This window comes from Microcaecilia unicolor, chromosome 12 (genome assembly GCF_901765095.1).
Source record: "Microcaecilia unicolor chromosome 12, aMicUni1.1, whole genome shotgun sequence".
NCBI lineage: Eukaryota > Metazoa > Chordata > Amphibia > Gymnophiona > Siphonopidae > Microcaecilia > Microcaecilia unicolor.
Genome location: NC_044042.1, coordinates 95,730,692 through 95,747,790, shown reverse-complemented (window position 1 = coordinate 95,747,790; position 17,099 = coordinate 95,730,692). Strand labels below are relative to the sequence as shown.

General features: G+C 42.7%; 1 protein-coding gene across 5 annotated transcripts in view; it reads left to right on the top strand.

Annotated features, from left to right (window-relative positions):
• LOC115481497 (signal transducer and activator of transcription 5B) overlaps window positions 1-17,099 on the top strand; it is a 380,894-nt gene that overhangs the window by 245,006 nt on the left and 118,789 nt on the right. For all 5 annotated transcript variants that reach the window (XM_030220676.1, XM_030220679.1, XM_030220674.1 and 2 more), the window contains one exon: window positions 7,379-7,519. In XM_030220676.1, coding sequence (XP_030076536.1) covers window positions 7,392-7,519 — 128 coding nt within the window. In that variant the 5' untranslated portion in view covers window positions 7,379-7,391. The remainder of the gene's footprint in view (window positions 1-7,378; window positions 7,520-17,099) is intronic.

Sequence of the window (17,099 nt, the reverse complement as noted above, 5' to 3'; positions counted from 1 at the left end):
CACGCGCCCATTTTCGGCCTGAGACCTTACCGCCACACATTGACTTGCGGTAAGGTCTCACACACTACCCAGGCAGTAGGCTTACGGAGCGTGTCCGCTGCCATTTACTGCCGGGTAAGTGCCACAGGGTAGAAAATACTTTGTTCTGCGTGTTTTCAATGCGCACCAAATTTAGAATTAACACCTGGCCAGCACGCAGTAAGTAGCCAGGCGAAAATGCTGATTTGGACGTGCATAGGCCCTTAAGTGCCTTTGTAAGAGGGCCCCCAAATGAGGTGTCAACAGAGATTTTATACAGGTGCATTATCTCTTTCTTTTTTCCTCCTGGCTATTCCTCTCCCTGTGCACCTAATCACCTTTCTGGAGTGATGCATTGTGAGAGTAACAGGGGAGTGTCAGAATTTCTCTAGAACAGGGGTGGCAACCTGCAGCCTGGATTGAATTTTATGCAGCCTGCGCAACCATGGGAAGTATACACAGAAAACATCATTAACCAGAGTTTGGCAATTTTATAATACTGTATTTTGCAAATATTTTCAGAATAAGCACTCTGCAATTTGTTTCCATTGTTTTTAGTTAAAATTTATTTATTTATCACAAAGTCTATGGAGTTCTGTGCGTTTCCGGTTTGACGACATGTAATGTTGCAACCTGCCAGGCTGACATTCATACAGCCCTCTGTGTATAAAGGCTGCCCACCTTCTCTAGACGCATATCAGCAAGTGAAATATCACATTTTCCCCAAAACCAAGGATACACAGGGAAAATGACTCTAAAAGCACCATCACATTTTTTTTTTTTTTTAACCTTTAAAAATTAGCATTGACATCTCTGCCTTTAAAGTAATTACTATTTTAAATAGCCGAGGCTTGTAGGAACATGCCTGCAAGGCCAATGCAAGTAAAAAGCTCTTCTGCTTATTGTTGTGCCACGTGATCTGATAATGTGTTGAATTAAATACTCACAGCGAAATGGCAAAACTCAAGTGCCATCGAAAAAGCACTGTCAGCCTTAAATTGTACATAGCAGCTACCTGTGCTCCTAGTTTAAGTAAATTAAATGGGTTTGTGGCATACTAGTGTGCAGCAGCTGAACTTCACAGGAATAACATTCTGTTCATCCCTTCCTCCTTTCTATCCCTCCCCCCAAAACATATGCACAGGATTAATAGCATGCTTTTTATCTAAGTGCACCACCAGGTACAGTGGTGCAGGTGGGGGAAGAGGAAGAGTGGTTGTCTGATGTTTGCATGACACTCAAGGCCTATGTGGTACATAAGTATTGCCATACTGGGACAGACCGAAGGTCCATCAAGCCCAGCATCCTGTTTCCAACAGTGGCCAAACCAGGTCACAAGTACCTGGTGAGACCCCAAAACAGTACAGTACATTTTATGCTGTTTATCCTAGAAATAAGCAGTGGATTTTCCCCATTTTAATAATGGCCTAGGGACTTTTCCTTTAAGTAGCCATCCAAACCTTTTTTTAAACCTCGCTAAGCTGACTGCTTTTACTATATTCTCTGGCAACAAATTCCAGAGTTTGTTTTATTTATTTATTTGTAGCATTTGTATCCCACATTTTCTCACCTTTTTGCAGGCTCAATGTGGCTTACATTATTCTGTTATTCGTACTAAGAAATAAAAGGTTTTGGGTTAAAAGTTCAATCATGATAAGTTAGCTTAAACAGTCAGGGATAGAGAGATCCGTTTTGTTCAGTTCTGGTATGAATTTTGTTCTCTGGCGTTTAGGATGGGTCTTTGTGATATGCCTTCTTAAATAGGTTGGTTTTTAGTAATGTTCGGAAATTAGTTATGTCGTGTGTTGTTTTTGTGGATTTTGGTAGTGCATTCCATAGTTGCGTGCTTATAGGAGAAACTGGATGCATATGTTAGTTTATATTTTAGACCTTTGCAGCTGGGGTAGTGGAGATTCAAGAATGTATGTGATGATCTAGTAGAATTCCTGGTTGGTAAGTCTATGAGGCTTGTCATGTACACCGGAGCTTCACCGTGTATGATTTTATGAACCAAAGTACAGATTTTGAACGTAATGCGTTCTTTTAGTGGGAGCCAATGTAGTTTTTCTCTTAGGGGTTTGGCGCTTTCATATTTCATTTTTCCGAATATGAGTCTGGCTGCTGTGTTTTGTGCAGTTTGGAGTTTCTTAATGATTTGTTCTTTGCATCTGGCATAGATTGCATTGCAATAGTCTAGTTGGCTTAGTACAATTGATTGTACTAGTCTGCGGAATGTTTCCCTTGGGAAGAAAGGTTTTATTCTTTTGAGTTTCCACATTGAGTGAAACATTTTCTTTGTTGTGCTTTTCGCATGGCTTTCTAGTGTGAGATGTCGGTCGATTCTGACTTCTAGAATTTTCAGACGATCTGAAACAGGAAGGGCAAAGTTTGGGGTGTTTATAGTGGTGGATTTATTCGTGTTGTGTTGTGATGAGAGGATGAGACATTGTGTTTTTTCTGCGTTGAGTTTTAGTTGGAATGCATCCGCCCATAAGTTCATGATTTGGAAGCTGTGTTTGATTTCTTTTGTGATTTCTGTTAGATCATGTTTAAACGGCATGTAGATGGTGACATCATCTGCGTAGATGAAAGGATTGAGGCCTTGGTTGGATAACGTTTTGGCTAGAGGTGTCATCATTAGGTTGAAAAGGGTCGGTGAAAACAGTGATCCTTGGGGTACACCGAATTCTGGTTTCCATAGTGATGATGTAATCAAATTTGATATCACTTGGTATGTTCTTGCAGTTAGGAAGCCTTTGATCCAACTACTACTACTACTTAACATTTCTAAAGCGCTACTAGGGTTACGCAGCGCTGTACAATTTAACATAGAAGGACAGTCCCTGCTCAGCGAGCTTACAATCTAAAAGACAAGTGTACAGACAAAGTGGGGCAGTCTAGATTTCCAAAAGGTTAGGTGCCGAAGGCAGCATTGAAGAGGTGAGCTTTGAGCAAAGATTTGAAGATGGGTAGGGAGGGGGCTTGGCTTAAGTATGTTTCCTCCAATTACGAAGTATTCTAGGATATTTAATAGTATTTTGTGGCTTACCATGTCAAACGCGCTGGACATGTCGAATTGTAAGAGAAGTTTACTAGCCAGTTGCGATTGCTTGCTTAAATTTGGTTAGGAGAGTGATTAGTACTGTTTCGGTGCTGTGGTTGGTTCAAAATCCTGATTGAGATTCATGTAATATTGAAAAAATGTTTAAGTAATCGTTAAGTTGCTTGGTTACCATACTTTCCATTAGTTTGACTGCCAGAGGGATAGATGCCACTGGGCGGTAGTTAGTTATATCGTTTGCTTTTTTCTTTGTGTCTTTAGGTATTGGTGTCAGTAGTATGTTTCCTTTATCCTTAGGGAATAGTCCATGTTGTAGCATGTAGTTTAGGTGGTTTGTGAGGTCAGTTATGAAGCGTTGAGGAGCGGATCTTATTAGGTTATTGGGGCATATGCCAAGTTTACAGTGGGATTTGGCGAATCTTTTGATCGCTTGGGTGACTGATTCATCAGTAAGTATAGCGAAGTTTGTCCAGATTCTGTTTGCAGGATATTCATCGGAGATTGGGTCCAGACAGTCGATGAATTTTTCGTGGTCGGTGGTGTTGGGTGGTAACGTGAGTCGTATCTTTACAATTTTCTCATTGAAGTATTTAGCAATGTTGTCTGCTGATGGGGTATCTGTGTTGGTAGAGTGACTGGTGTGGTGTCTAGTAGTTTGCTCACTAGTAGGAAAAGTTTATGTGTGTCTTTGTAGGCTGGCCCTATTTTGGCTTTGTAGTATGACCTTTTGCTTTGTCGTAGTGCATATTTGTATTTCCTTTGCACTTGTTTCCATGCATTGAATGTGTGTTCATCTTTTATTTTACTCCATGCTCGTTTGTACCTCCTAACTTGTGTTTTTAGTTTTTTCAATTCTTCATTAAACCAAGGTATCGAGTTGTGTCTTCGTGATGTTCTTGTTTGTAGTGGTGCTATGTTATCTAGTGTGTTTCTGCATCTATTGTCCCAATCTAGGAGATAGTGTTTCGAGTCTGTGTTGTCCATTTATCCTTGTAGAGCTGTTGCCAAAATATTGCAGGGTCAATTTGGCCTCTTGTGGTGTAGGTTGTATGTTCTTGATTGTGGCATGAGCCTTTTTTTTGCCATTGTAAGGATAGGTTTAGTTTGTGGTGGTTTGACCAAGGTACATCTATCCATTTTGTGTCTGTTAGTATTAGGTTTAGACCTGAGGACAGTTTGTATGTGATGAGGTCGAGTGTGTGTCCTTTGTCATAGGTTGCTTGTGTATTTGGCCAGTTGAGATCACATAGTTGGAGGAAATCCTTGCATTCACGCGCACTGATAGAGTTAGGATCATCTAGGTGTAGGTTTATGTCCCCTATTATGAGTAAATTGGAGTTAGATACACATGTATTCGATATAAAGTCCATGAGTTGTGGTTGGCATTCGTGCCAGTTACCTGGTGCTCTGTAAAGCAGTACAGCGTTCATTCAGGTGGTCGAGCAAGAATGTATGGTTAATTCTAACGGAGGCAATTTCGAGTTGGGGTGTTATAGATTCGGCTGTTGTTGTTATGATGAAGTGGGATCTGTGGATTAGTGCTATGCCTCCTCCTCTTTTTTTCTTTCCTTGTCCAATGAGTAATTTTGTAGCCTGGGGGGCATAAGTCTAAAATTATGGGGTCACTTTGGTCATGGATCCAGGTTTCGCTGATGAATAGAAGGTCAAGGTTGTCTGTCGTGATCCAGTCTGTTATTGTTGTTTTATTATTATTATTATTATTATTATTATTATTATTTGTTACATTTGTATCCCACATTATCCCACCTCTTTGCAGGCTCAATGTGGCTTACAATTCGTCATGGATACTGAAATAGAAGAGAGTATACATTTGGCTTTACAGAGTGTTTTGGGTTACATGAAGATGAAATACATGATAGTGTGAGAGCAGAAGGCATTATAAGATAATGCTGGATGTATTAAGGTTGTACAGTTACATGTGTTGCTCATTGTGATATATTAACTGATTAACTACTGATCTGGCGTTTATGTATCCCACTTGAATTACTTGGTAGGGGTCGGTTAGATTCGAAGTAGTGTTGATTTTTATTAGTTTGTTCTCTTGCTTTCTAGGTTTGTTAGGTCCTTTCTTTCCTTTACATTGATTTTGTCCACGTATGGTAGTACTTCCGTTGTGTTGGTTGTTGTTATTTTGGTGGGATATATAGTTCCTGGGTAACCTATTTAGATTGTGTATTTTGGGTATGTTGTTGGTGTCTCTGAGAGGGTGTGTGGTGAATTAGGGATAGGGAGTAAATTATTAGGAGCAATTTGGCGGTTTTCATTTTGTTATTGATCAGGTATGTGGTGGTGTAGGTCTTTGGCAGCAGTCGTGCAGTATATGTGTTATATGTCACTTTGAGGCCTTGGGCCAATCTCCTGAGCTGGTGTGTGGCGCATGGGCTGGTCTCGGACCGATCAGTTTCAGTGGGCATTAATTATGGATTTGATATATTACTTAGTGCAAGGTTTTAGCAGATTACAATCATAAAAATGATTCAAAGAGAAGCACTTGTTCTTACAGATAGTAAACAAACATGGACCTTGCAGCAAAACATCATTAATACAGAGAGGTTCCGTATATTAGAAAACACCTTTCCCTATTGGAGTCTTTTAGATCAACTGAGTAAGGAACCTAGGCAGTCAGTGCTAGAAGGGTGCAATGAGCATTGACTCACTTGTTTATATAACTCATTAGAAAGATCATTCTTACCAATTAAAGATAATTCTTTTCCAAATAAGCAAGATAATCTAGTTTGAGTAGTCTTTGCAAGAATTAGTCAGGATCACGTTGAGGAATTAGTCAAGATTACACGTTGAGGGAAGAAAAAGTTTCTCCAATTCATTTTCAGTTTACTATTTCGTAGCTTCATTTTGTTCTCCATAGTCCTGCTCTTTGATCACAGGATTTTATTGCTTTTTATTTTATTTGCTTATTTCTGAAGTACAACAAAATTGGGTAGATGTATAATAAATCCCTTCATTATTGTGCTTACAAGCTACGAGGGAGAATTATGTAATGACTTTGCCCAGAGTCTGTGGTGAATATCAGTAGCAGAACTTGAACTTGGAGCTCCGGCTTCCCATCCCATTACTCTTTGAAGCACTAGGCTAGGCCACCCCCTCTCCTGTAAGCATAGGAGCCAACTTTTCAAAATTATTGGGGTGCTGCGCCTAATAGAAATAACCCCTCCCTGGATACATACAAGGAATTTTCTCAATATTGGGGGTGCTCCAGCCCCCACAGAGTCAGCTCCTATGCATTGTCAATGCCTTCTGCATTGTCTGGTTTCACTGTAGCCTCTTTCCTCGTGAGTTGGGATGGAAGAGAGGGTAAAAATTCATTATGTAAAGCATTTATTGTAAGCTAACTGCTATGGGGTAAATGTTCAGCTGATAGGTGTCGGCGTTCTTTTGGTCACCAACGGCATTATGCCACTGTCCAGGCACTGGCATTGGATATCTGGGTCTATCTGGCTGGCTACCCACCCCTTATCCCAGTTAAGTGCGATATTCAGTACTTAATCTCCTAAATAAAACCGAATAAAGATAGGACTGTGTTTTATGCGGTCCAATATATCCGGTTCAATTAGGCGGCTAAGTGCTGGATATTGGCTTAAGTACCGACTCCACCCCCAGACCGCCCAAAAAATAGCCGGTTTTCAGTTCAGCGGTTAGCGCCGCTGAGTATCAGCAGATAGGCCCCGTAGAAGCAATTTAAACGGCCAGGAGCCTCCCTTGGCTGGGTAAATCGCTTTGAATATCCAGCCTACATCATTGGCCTTCAGACTTTGAAGTCATAGCAGTGGTTCCCAAACCTGGTCCTGGAGGCACCCCAGCCAGTCAAGATTTCAGGATTCCCACAATGAATATTCACGATAGAAGATTTGCATGCACTACCTTCACTGCATGCAAATCTATCTCATGAATATTCATTGTGAATATACTGAAAACCTGACTGGCTGGTTTGGGAACCACTGGTCTAGAGATTAAGACACATGGCACATTCCATTGCCAATTAGATTAAACTGTTGTTCATCTGAGTGATAGTGACTGGCAGCCAGTGTCCTGGTGGAAGGAAGGCAATAATCCACTGAGGCATGACAGCAGCAGCACTCCTTACTTAGTACAGAAATTAAATGTGAATAAAATTTACAACTTGGAAGCAGAGTTTGTAATGTTCCAGACGTGTTGTAAAGCTTTCTTGTCGGTGAACATGTTTGTTTTTAGCTCTCTTGCCAGTATGAGCCAATATTTCTGCTTGAGTAGATAACCTGTTTTCCTTGTCTTCCTCTGCAGTCTGTGATTAACCATGGCAGTGTGGATCCAGGCCCAGCAGCTGCAGGGAGATGCCCTTCGGCAGATGCAGGCTCTGTATGGTCAGCACTTTCCCATAGAAGTCCGGCATTATCTGTCACAGTGGATCGAGGCACAATCCTGGTATGTTACTGTGAATTAAAACCCCCAAACTACCCCATCAATTAAGGATATGTACGTTAGTAAAGTCGCAAAGGTGGGTACTGATGGGGAAACACAAGAACACCTGAAATGGATTGCCCACAGCCACTACAGTTGCATCCTCTTTCACACATTTACACCTAAAAATGCATTGCCCACGGCGCCTGCTCTGGAGGTAGAAGTGAAGAGTAAAACAGTGAACAGACTTTCCTCTTGGTTTTGCAAGAGCTCAGAACCACAAAGACTGAAATAGGTGACACGGTGGTCAGAGAACATGTAGAGCAGTTAGAAGGCGGTTCTCCTTTTCTTGGTTCACCCCCCCCCCCCCCCCCTTTACATCGAGGATACCGTTGTAAAGCTGCAGAAATGAGAGGAATTACTACTACTACTATTTATCATTTCTATAGCGCTACTAGACGTACGCAGCGCTATACACTTGAACATGAAGAGACAGTCCCTGCTCGACAGAGCTTACAATCTAATTAGGACAGACAAACAGGACAAACAAGAGATAAGGGAATATTAAAGTGAGGATGATAAAATAAGGGTTCTCAACAAGTCAATAAGGGTTAGGAGTTAAAAGCAGCATCAAAAAGTTGGGCTTTTAGCTTAGATTTGAAGACGGCCAGAGATGGAGCTTGACGTACCGGCTCAGGAAGTGTATTCCAGGCATATGGTGCAGCAAGATAAAAGGAACGGAGTCTGGAGTTAGCGATGGAGGAGAAGGGTGCAGATAAGAGAGATTTACCCAGTGAACGGAGTTCCCAGGGAGGAATGTAGGGAGAGATGAGAGTGGAGAGGTACTGAGGAGCTGCAGAGTGAATGCACTTATAGGTCAATAAGAGGAGTTTGAACTGTATGCGGAAACGGATAGGAAGCCAGTGAAGTGACTTGAGGAGAGGGCTAATATGAGCATAATGACACTGGCGGAATATTAGTCATGCAGCAGAATTTTGAACAGATTGAAGAGGAGAGAGATGGCTAAGTAGGAGACCTGTGAGAAGCAAGTTGCAATAGTCTAAGCGAGAGGTGATAAGAGTGTGGATGGAGGGTTCTGGTAGTGTGCTCAGAAAGGAAAGGGCGAATTTTGCTGATATTATAGATGCAGTGGATGCAAGTAGATGCACATGGATGGAGGGGAGTGAGAAGAAATGCTGGATATGGATGGAGGGGAAATTGCTGAATTTAAGGGCTGGATTGGAACACTTTGAGGGCAGATGTTGAAACTGGAGAAAGGATAGGGACAGGGCTACAGATGGTAGACAGGATGCATAAAGACACAGAAGGATGGTGGACATGGTGAGAGAAAAAATATCAAATGGAAAGAAGACACTGCATAAAACAGAAGACACTGGGACCAAAGCTAAAAAAAAAAAACTAAATGCTTAGACAACAAAGGTAGAAACCTTTTTTTTATTCAGAATTTATTAATTAGAATATGTCAGCTTTTGGAAATGTGCATCTGTGATATTTGCATGTAAGTTTCAATTTTTCTAGTCTGACTTCTTGAGGTAACTTTCCAGTTCAGTATTTTGCCTTCATATCTGTTGTGTCATGTGTTTTTCATGTGTGATCAAGGTGCAGTATTCTGCCAGTGTGTAGTATTTGCAGCCCTTTTTGTTTTGTTTTTGTTTCACTAAGTTGTGTACTTGTGTTTTAGAGCCCGGTGTAATTATAGTGCTGCCTTTCCATGCATAAGGTTGTAGCTCGTCCTGTCCTTGGAATTAGTGCTGTTGTGGTTTGATAAGGTTATGAGTGTGTTTTTGCACAAGTTTGTGTATAATGTTTTGCAGTGGAGAGATTGTGTGTTTGCCTTACTGAGGTGGCACCAAAACATCAGAAAGAGTGTAGAGCCTAAATCATGACACATATGGTCGTTAATAAAAGGAACTCATTGTGAACACTATGAGAGCCACTGAAAGGGTGTTTTTTGGCTCTACATGAGAATTGTGATATTATGATCCCTTGTTTCATATTGTTGACAGTCTGCATTTTCCGTATGGGTGGTATTAGTTTCTGCCCAGTGTAGTATTTATGGTACAGTAAGGTTCTGAGTGTGTTTTTGCACAAAGTTGTGCATAGTGTTTTGCAGTTGAGCGATTGTGGTTAGTATATGCTTTGAGCAACCACTTTATTCTTTGACATATGATACATATCTAATATCTAAATTTAATAAAAGGTATTAATTGTGACTTTTATTTTTACTTATTTTTTTTCTGTGTTATCAGACAATTATGGATGTAAGCTCCACCCCTGGCCCCACCCCACCCCCTTTAGTCTCCCCAAACTGTTGGGCCACCGACCGCCTACTCAGGTGAAGTCTACTTCCTTTAGCAGTCCTGGAATGCTATGAAGAAAGAATTTACAGCTCCTTGGAGGGAAATGAAGTCATTCATTAATAGGGACATCTAGTGGACAGGCTTCAGTGTACACATACCAGATGCTTAAGGGAGCCAAACCCAGGTCCCTCTGCATGATAGTATGAAGACTTGAAACTAAGCGAATCCTCAAGACATTTTAAGAAATAGCAAAAAATATTTGATGTTCCAATTCATTTCAAAAACAGTAAAATCTCCTGGCAAAATATTTGAAAAATAAACCAAAAATAAATATACTGTGTCTGCAGATACCAAATCAATCTCAGCACTTTAGACACTTGTAGTCTTGAATTCTATGTATGTTCCTCCTTGTAGACTGTTGCAAAATTGAATGTTTTGTGTAATGATGTACTACTTTAGCATCTTTGAAGAACTACAAAAGGTATACAGAAAAGACTTACTTGCTACTATTAAAAAGACAAAATAAATTCAACGATGACTCAAATACAAATATCAGAGGACATCTAACCACTCACACTGCGTGTTCATGTCAATACTGTTGCTATCCACACCTATTTCACTACAGTGGAAGGTTTTTAGACTTTATTTGTTTTTTCTACTGTAGAAGTGTGTTACTTTTCACATGTTCAGGAAGGATAAACAGCTCACTTTGTCCTTTTGTTCAAAGGTACATCCTGCCAGATATACTAACTCATATGACACAGAAAGAAACACCAAGAACACACAGCTTACAGACATCACTGAAAACACGTTCTTCAAATACATGTCTAGTCCATTTTGCATAACAAATTTTTTGACAAATGAAATCTCTTGGCATAAACACGAGATGCTGAAGGACCTTTGTAAAATATAACAAAGAAGGAGAAATTAGATCTTACCTGCTAACTTGCTTTCCATTAGTCCCTCCAGATCGGACCAGAAAATGACTAATGGTTTGTGCATGCCTTCCAGCAGGTGGAGACGGAGAACTCTGACTCTCAAAGGAGCCAATAAGAGCCTGGCTAGCTAGAGTTAGATTCAGTATTATCCTAACAAAGCAGTAAAGAACTAGATTCTGTGCAACCGGGAAACTTGAACAGCCACTGATGGCACGCAAAGAGATAGATATGCACCTAACTGATGAGCTGGACGTCAAGAAGATCAGAGCAGGAAGTCTAATTTGAGAATCTTTGGATTTCCTGAGGGCATGGAATGAGGTAAAGCCACACAGTTCATGAGGAAAGCTTTGGAGCAGGGCTTCCTGGGGTCACCTGCACTGCCGTTGTATGAAAGAACACATAGAGAACTGCACTTGCAGCTGGAATACCTCCGTTCCACAGGCATTCATTCTTAAGTTATTGCACGTTCCAGAATTAGAGCACAAACTAGCTAGACGACAGAAACAAATTTGAAAATTGAGAACTGGTAGGTATTTCTGGACTTAAGCACAGAGACTATGAGAACACAGAGAGATCTATGGAAGTATAAACAAATGCTGTCAGAAAGGGGGGCTACAAGCAGGTATTTGGTGTCCAACAAAATTCATCCTCATAATGGACAGGGAAGCATCATTTCCTTAGTAATGTGACTGAAATTGAAGCTTTTATAAAATCCCTAAAATACACCAGGCAACAGAGGGGACCCAATTTGGGGTAAAAAAAAACCCCATCAGGGTATTCAGATAAAATCTACTGCAATTAAAAGACTCTGGGAAGAGCTGGGCAGTAGCAGAGTCGCCTGGGTCAGAAACCCAGAGTGGAACAACTACAGACGTTACAGAGTTTACCACCAGAAAACCTGTCTGGAGCAGTAAAGACTCCTAACTCCTGGAAGAAACAAAGCCCTTGAGGATTCAGAAGAGGAAGCCTTGGGCCAGGAGACCCCTAGAGCCATGAAGGGCATATTTGATACTTAACAGGACCATTAGTACTATCTGAGTATCGAAAGGAGGCTATGAAAGTGGATGTAACAGTAGTGGCGTGTTGGTTGACCTGAAGAGATGGATATGTTTAGGTGGAATGGTTGTCTGTGTGGCTAACAGTTGAATGACGTGAATGAGACAACAAGATGGGGGATGAGGGAGCATATTGGGGGGAAGTACGTTTGATGTTTATTGGGGGTTGGTCTGGGGAGGGAGAGGGGTACTTGGAGGCAGGAGGGGGATATGGTGGGGAGAGAGTTGGTTCAAAGCAGGGTACAGTATTGGTGTGTTGGGGGAGAGAGGGGAGGAGGTGCAATGGATGTAAGTACCCATTTCATGATACTTGAGATCTTTTCCTGTTTAATGATCTGTTAGATTTCTGTAATTTTGCTTATTTTTGTTAACCACTTTGAGCTCTGTTTCATAGAGAAGATTAGATTAGAGTAATAATTAGATTAGATAAGTGTAAGATTGCGGTCCAAGAGAAAGGAGGGTCCATACAGCTTCCACAAAAAAACAAGGGCACAAAATGGGAGTGGAAGGAGAAGAATGTTCCAGGAGACACAGGCAAAGCAGAAGTCCACGCTTCTAAAATAGTTTATTAATTTATAGTGTAAGATTGCAACATGGAATATGGGAGGTCTCAACCATCCCTTTATGTTTATTATACAATTTGCTGTACTGTGTTGCTAAAACTGAGATCATAGCAGTTTACAGAATATCATAAAATAAAACAGAAGAAAAGAACTTCATTATAGTTTATTCACACTTTCTATACCACAGAATCGAAACATTCCAAGAGAAAGAATAAACATTACAAACACTACTTAAAAAAAAAACCAACCCTAAAAGAAGGCCAGCAATATTTGAAGAGGTCCCTAATATAAAAGCATGCCATCTGCACCGTAACAGTATCAAGGAATAGACAAATTAAAAGCCAATAGAAAAAAGATAACTTAATAAAGCCTTAAATCGAACAAAAGACTCTACCACATGGAGAGAAGCCGGTGGTTGATTCCATAAACCAGGAACTACCACCCCCCCCCCCCCCAAAAAAAAAAAAACCCAACAAAAAAAACAGCAATTAAAAGGGTTTTAAAACACCTGAAAGATTATCAAGTAGATATAGCCATGTTCCAAGAACTGAAGTTCTCTCCATAAAAATTACAGAGGGGGGTGGGGGCTGGTACACTTTCTTTTCAGCAGAGTCAAAGAAGATAGGAGGAGTTATGTTTAGGAAAGGAAGGGGGTAGGGGATGATAAGGTAGGGTGGTCTAGTTAATAGGGAGAAATGATATTCACACTTGTTCATTATGCCTCAAAATGGCCCCAAAGGGAACTTTTCTGAAAAAAACTCTATTCCTTGAGTAACAAGATTGTTGGGGACCTCATTTTAGGGGGAGACATGAACTGCACAGTAGATAAAGGAGAGAGGTCCTCTAGAGGAGGAAGGGAAGCTGGAAGAGAAAGTAAAGCATTGAAGACTTGTTTAGCCAGGTGAGTATTTAACCTGAGCACCAAAGAACATACATTCTCTTCAGGAAAGCACTTATCTTAATCTAGGACATTTACAGAAAAATGGTGCCTGGTAGAGAATGACACCGAGACAAAGGTTGCTCCCCGTCCTCATGAATTCTGTCTCTGTCCCCGCCCTGTCCCTGGAGGTTCTGTCCCCGTCCCCGCTCCATCCTCATGGGCTCTGTCCTCCTCTGCAGAAGCCTCGAACAATTATGATTTTATATTTAAATCTTTTTTTAAAGTATAAAAAAGGAACAATATGCTGTTCAACTATTGTATATAAATTACAAATAGAAAACAATAATAACAGTGAACAGCGATGATAATCCTCCTCACCACCACCCTCTACCCTTCCAACCCCAACAATAGCTGATTTTTACTACCCCAAGGAATCCTAATCCACCCTGTTAAAATGTCCACAGGTACAAAATTCAACCCGTTCTGTATGCCCTAGAGGGGAGAAATATGCCCTATGTAGCACTGTCATGATTTTTAAATCTGTGGATAAATAAGAAGTCATCAACAGTATCAAGATTCAGTCTAGCTCTCTTGTCTTCCACAGTCCCTTCTGCAATAGAAGATGTCTTCTTAGAAGATGTGCTGGTAGCAGGATGTACAGGATCCCCCGTGCAAATTTTGTTAGTTGTGGCCAGCATGTTTGCTTGTTTTTCCAAAAAATCTAAATATCATTGTCTGCATCACTCAAATATAAATAACAGTCCGGAGATACGAAGGTGGTAGAACGAGTGGACATGAAATGAGATTGAAGGGGGGCAGACTCAAGAAAAATGTCAGGAAGTATTTCTTCACGGAGAGAGTGGTGGATGCTTGGAATGCCCTCCCGCGGGAGGTGGTGCAGATGAAAACGGTAACGGAATTCAAACATGCGTGAGATTAACTTAAAGGAATCCTGTTCAGAAGGAATGGATCCTCAGGAGCTTAACCGAGATTGGATAGCAGAGCTGGTAGTGGGAGGCGGGGCTGGAGGTTGGGAGGCGGGGATAGTGCAGGGCAGACTTATACGGTCTGTGCCAGAGCCAGTGGTGGGAGGCGGGACTGGAGGTTGGGAGGCAGGGATAGTGCTGGGCAGACTTATACGGTCTGTGCCAGAGCCGGTGGTGGGAGTCGGGGATAGTGCTGGGCAGACTTATACGATCTGTGCCAGAGCCGGTGGTGGGAGGTGGGGATAGTGCTGGGCAGACTTATACGGCCTGTGCCAGAGCCGGTGGTTGGGAGGCGGGGATAGTGCTGGGCAGACTTATACGGTCTGTGCCAGAGCCGGTGGTGGGAGGCGGGGATAGTGCTGGGCAGACTTATACGGTCTGTGCCAGAGCCGGTGGTTGGGAGGCGGGACTGGAGGTTGGGAGGCAGGGATAGTGCTGGGCAGACTTATACGGTCTGTGCCAGAGCCGGTGGTGGGAGTCGGGGATAGTGCTGGGCAGACTTATACGATCTGTGCCAGAGCCGGTGGTGGGAGGTGGGGATAGTGCTGGGCAGACTTATACGGCCTGTGCCAGAGCCGGTGGTTGGGAGGCGGGGATAGTGCTGGGCAGACTTATACGGTCTGTGCCAGAGCCGGTGGTGGGAGGCGGGGATAGTGCTGGGCAGACTTATACGGTCTGTGCCAGAGCCGGTGGTTGGGAGGCGGGGCTGGTGGTTGGGAGGCGGGGATAGTGCTGGGCAGACTTATACGGTCTGTGCCCTAAAGAGCATAGGTACAAATCAAAGTAGGGTATACACAAAAAGTAGCACACATGAGTTGTCTTGTTGGGCAGACTGGATGGACCGTGCAGGTCTTTTTCTGCCGTCATCTACTATGTTACTATGTAAGTCCAGTTCATTAACAGGCTTCAAAGTAGAAAACGACATAGGGACAAAGTTTGTCCCCATCCTTGTGGGCTCTGTCACCATCCCCACGGTTATTGCGGATCCCCGTCCCCGTGTCATTCTCTAGCGCCTGGGTTGCTAGAGGGGGAGGTATTGATTCTCCTAATCATTGTATCAGGTTATTGCATGGTTATGGGAGTGATCACCATTGAGAAGGTGAGAGCCTATGAACACCAGTGGAGGAAGAATTTGAACTTGTTCGCTTTCCCAGAGGTACAACAACAAATAGTCTTTAAGTGCAAGTAATATCTACTCATGAATGAGAATGGGGTAGTGGCAGAAGGGATAGAAAGGGAGGTAGATGCTTATATGAGGGGTATTCTTATTCAAATAGCAGCATGGGGCAGGAGAGAGAAAGCAAAGGTTCACCACCAATTGTTTATGTAAATACTAGCCGTTAAGCCCGTAACAACGGGCTAGTTTTTTGTTTTCTTATGGGCCCCCCTCCACCAACCCTGCTCTCTCCTCTGCCCTCCCCACAACATCTGTTTCCCTCAGTTCCGCCCCTCCTTCTCTCCTTTCTCCCTCCTCCTCCGATTTCCACGCCCATGTCCAAGGCCTCCTCCCTATTGGGCTGTACTGCTGGTGGAGGCGGGGCTTGGACTTCTACACTCTTAGCGTTCCGACTCTACTGCGCATTTGCAGGTGAGTCGGTCACTTGCCATTTATATGTTTGATCTTTTCATCTTAAATTACATGAAATTAATGGCAGAACAGTTGAGGAATTTGAAACATCAGTTAGATCTAGTGGATGTTAATAGAATTCATTACTTAACGAGGAGGACTAGAAGAGATTATTTGGAATAGAGCAGCAGGGTGGAAAAGTTATTAGCTTGGCAGTTACGCCAATAACAAAATACTAGGTGGGTTAGTTAGATCACAGACCCTGATGGAAGCTGTAAAGTTTTGCCTGAAGACATTTCAAGGGAATCTTGACAGATTCAGCTCTCTTATGAGGTCTTATTTCTCTGTCTTGTTCAATGATATTTTAGATAGTATTTCATTCAGTTTAAAAAGTGTCTGCATTATTATTTTGGCCAGAACTACCCTGTTGTAAGAACATAAGAAGTTCCACATTGGATCAGACTAATAGTCTGTTGAGTCCAGCATCTTCTTGCCAACTGGTCACCAGTCTGGGTTACTTGGAAGTACCTGGCAGAGCCTAATGGGAAAACCCGTAACTGAGTGTCTGAAGGAGATGGTGACCCTTAGGTGACCCAGGGGCGTAGCTACGGGTGGGCCTCCACCCAATTTCAGCTCTGGCCCGCCCACCCACTTTTCCTCCAGGCCCGCGCCAGCCCCAGCTCCCATTGCCGGCCACTGCTGCTTTTCCTGTTGAGCAGCAGGGCCGGCACTACAAAAAGAAGAAGTGCTCAGCTGACTGAGCTGAGCGCCGCCGCCAACGCTAACGATGAGAAAAAATGTTTTTAAAAAAAAGCGCGGCACCGCAGGCAGCCTCGAAGCATTGGCTGCTGGCTCTACAGGCTCCTCCTGTCTCTTACATCACTGCCCCTGGAGCGAAGCAGGGGCAGTGATGTAAGAGACGGGAGGAGCCTGCAGAGCCAGCAGCCAATGCTTCGAGGCTGCCTGCGGTGCCGCGCTTTTTTTTAAAACATTTTTTCTCGTCATTAGCGTTGGTGGCGGCGCTTAGCTCAATCAGCTGAGCGCTTCTTCTTTTTGTAGCTGGGGCTGCGGGCCTGAATCGGGAGAGGGAAAACGGATGGCAGGATGGGGACTGGGGAGAAAGAGGGAAAACGGAAGGATGGGGAGAGAAAGAGGGAAAACAGATGGAAGGATCAGGAGAGAAAGAGGGAAAACAGACGGAAGGATGTTAGAGGGAAAACAGACGGAAGGATGGCAGAGAAAGAGGGAAAACAGACGGAAGGATGGGGAGAGAAAGAGGGAAAACAGACGGAAG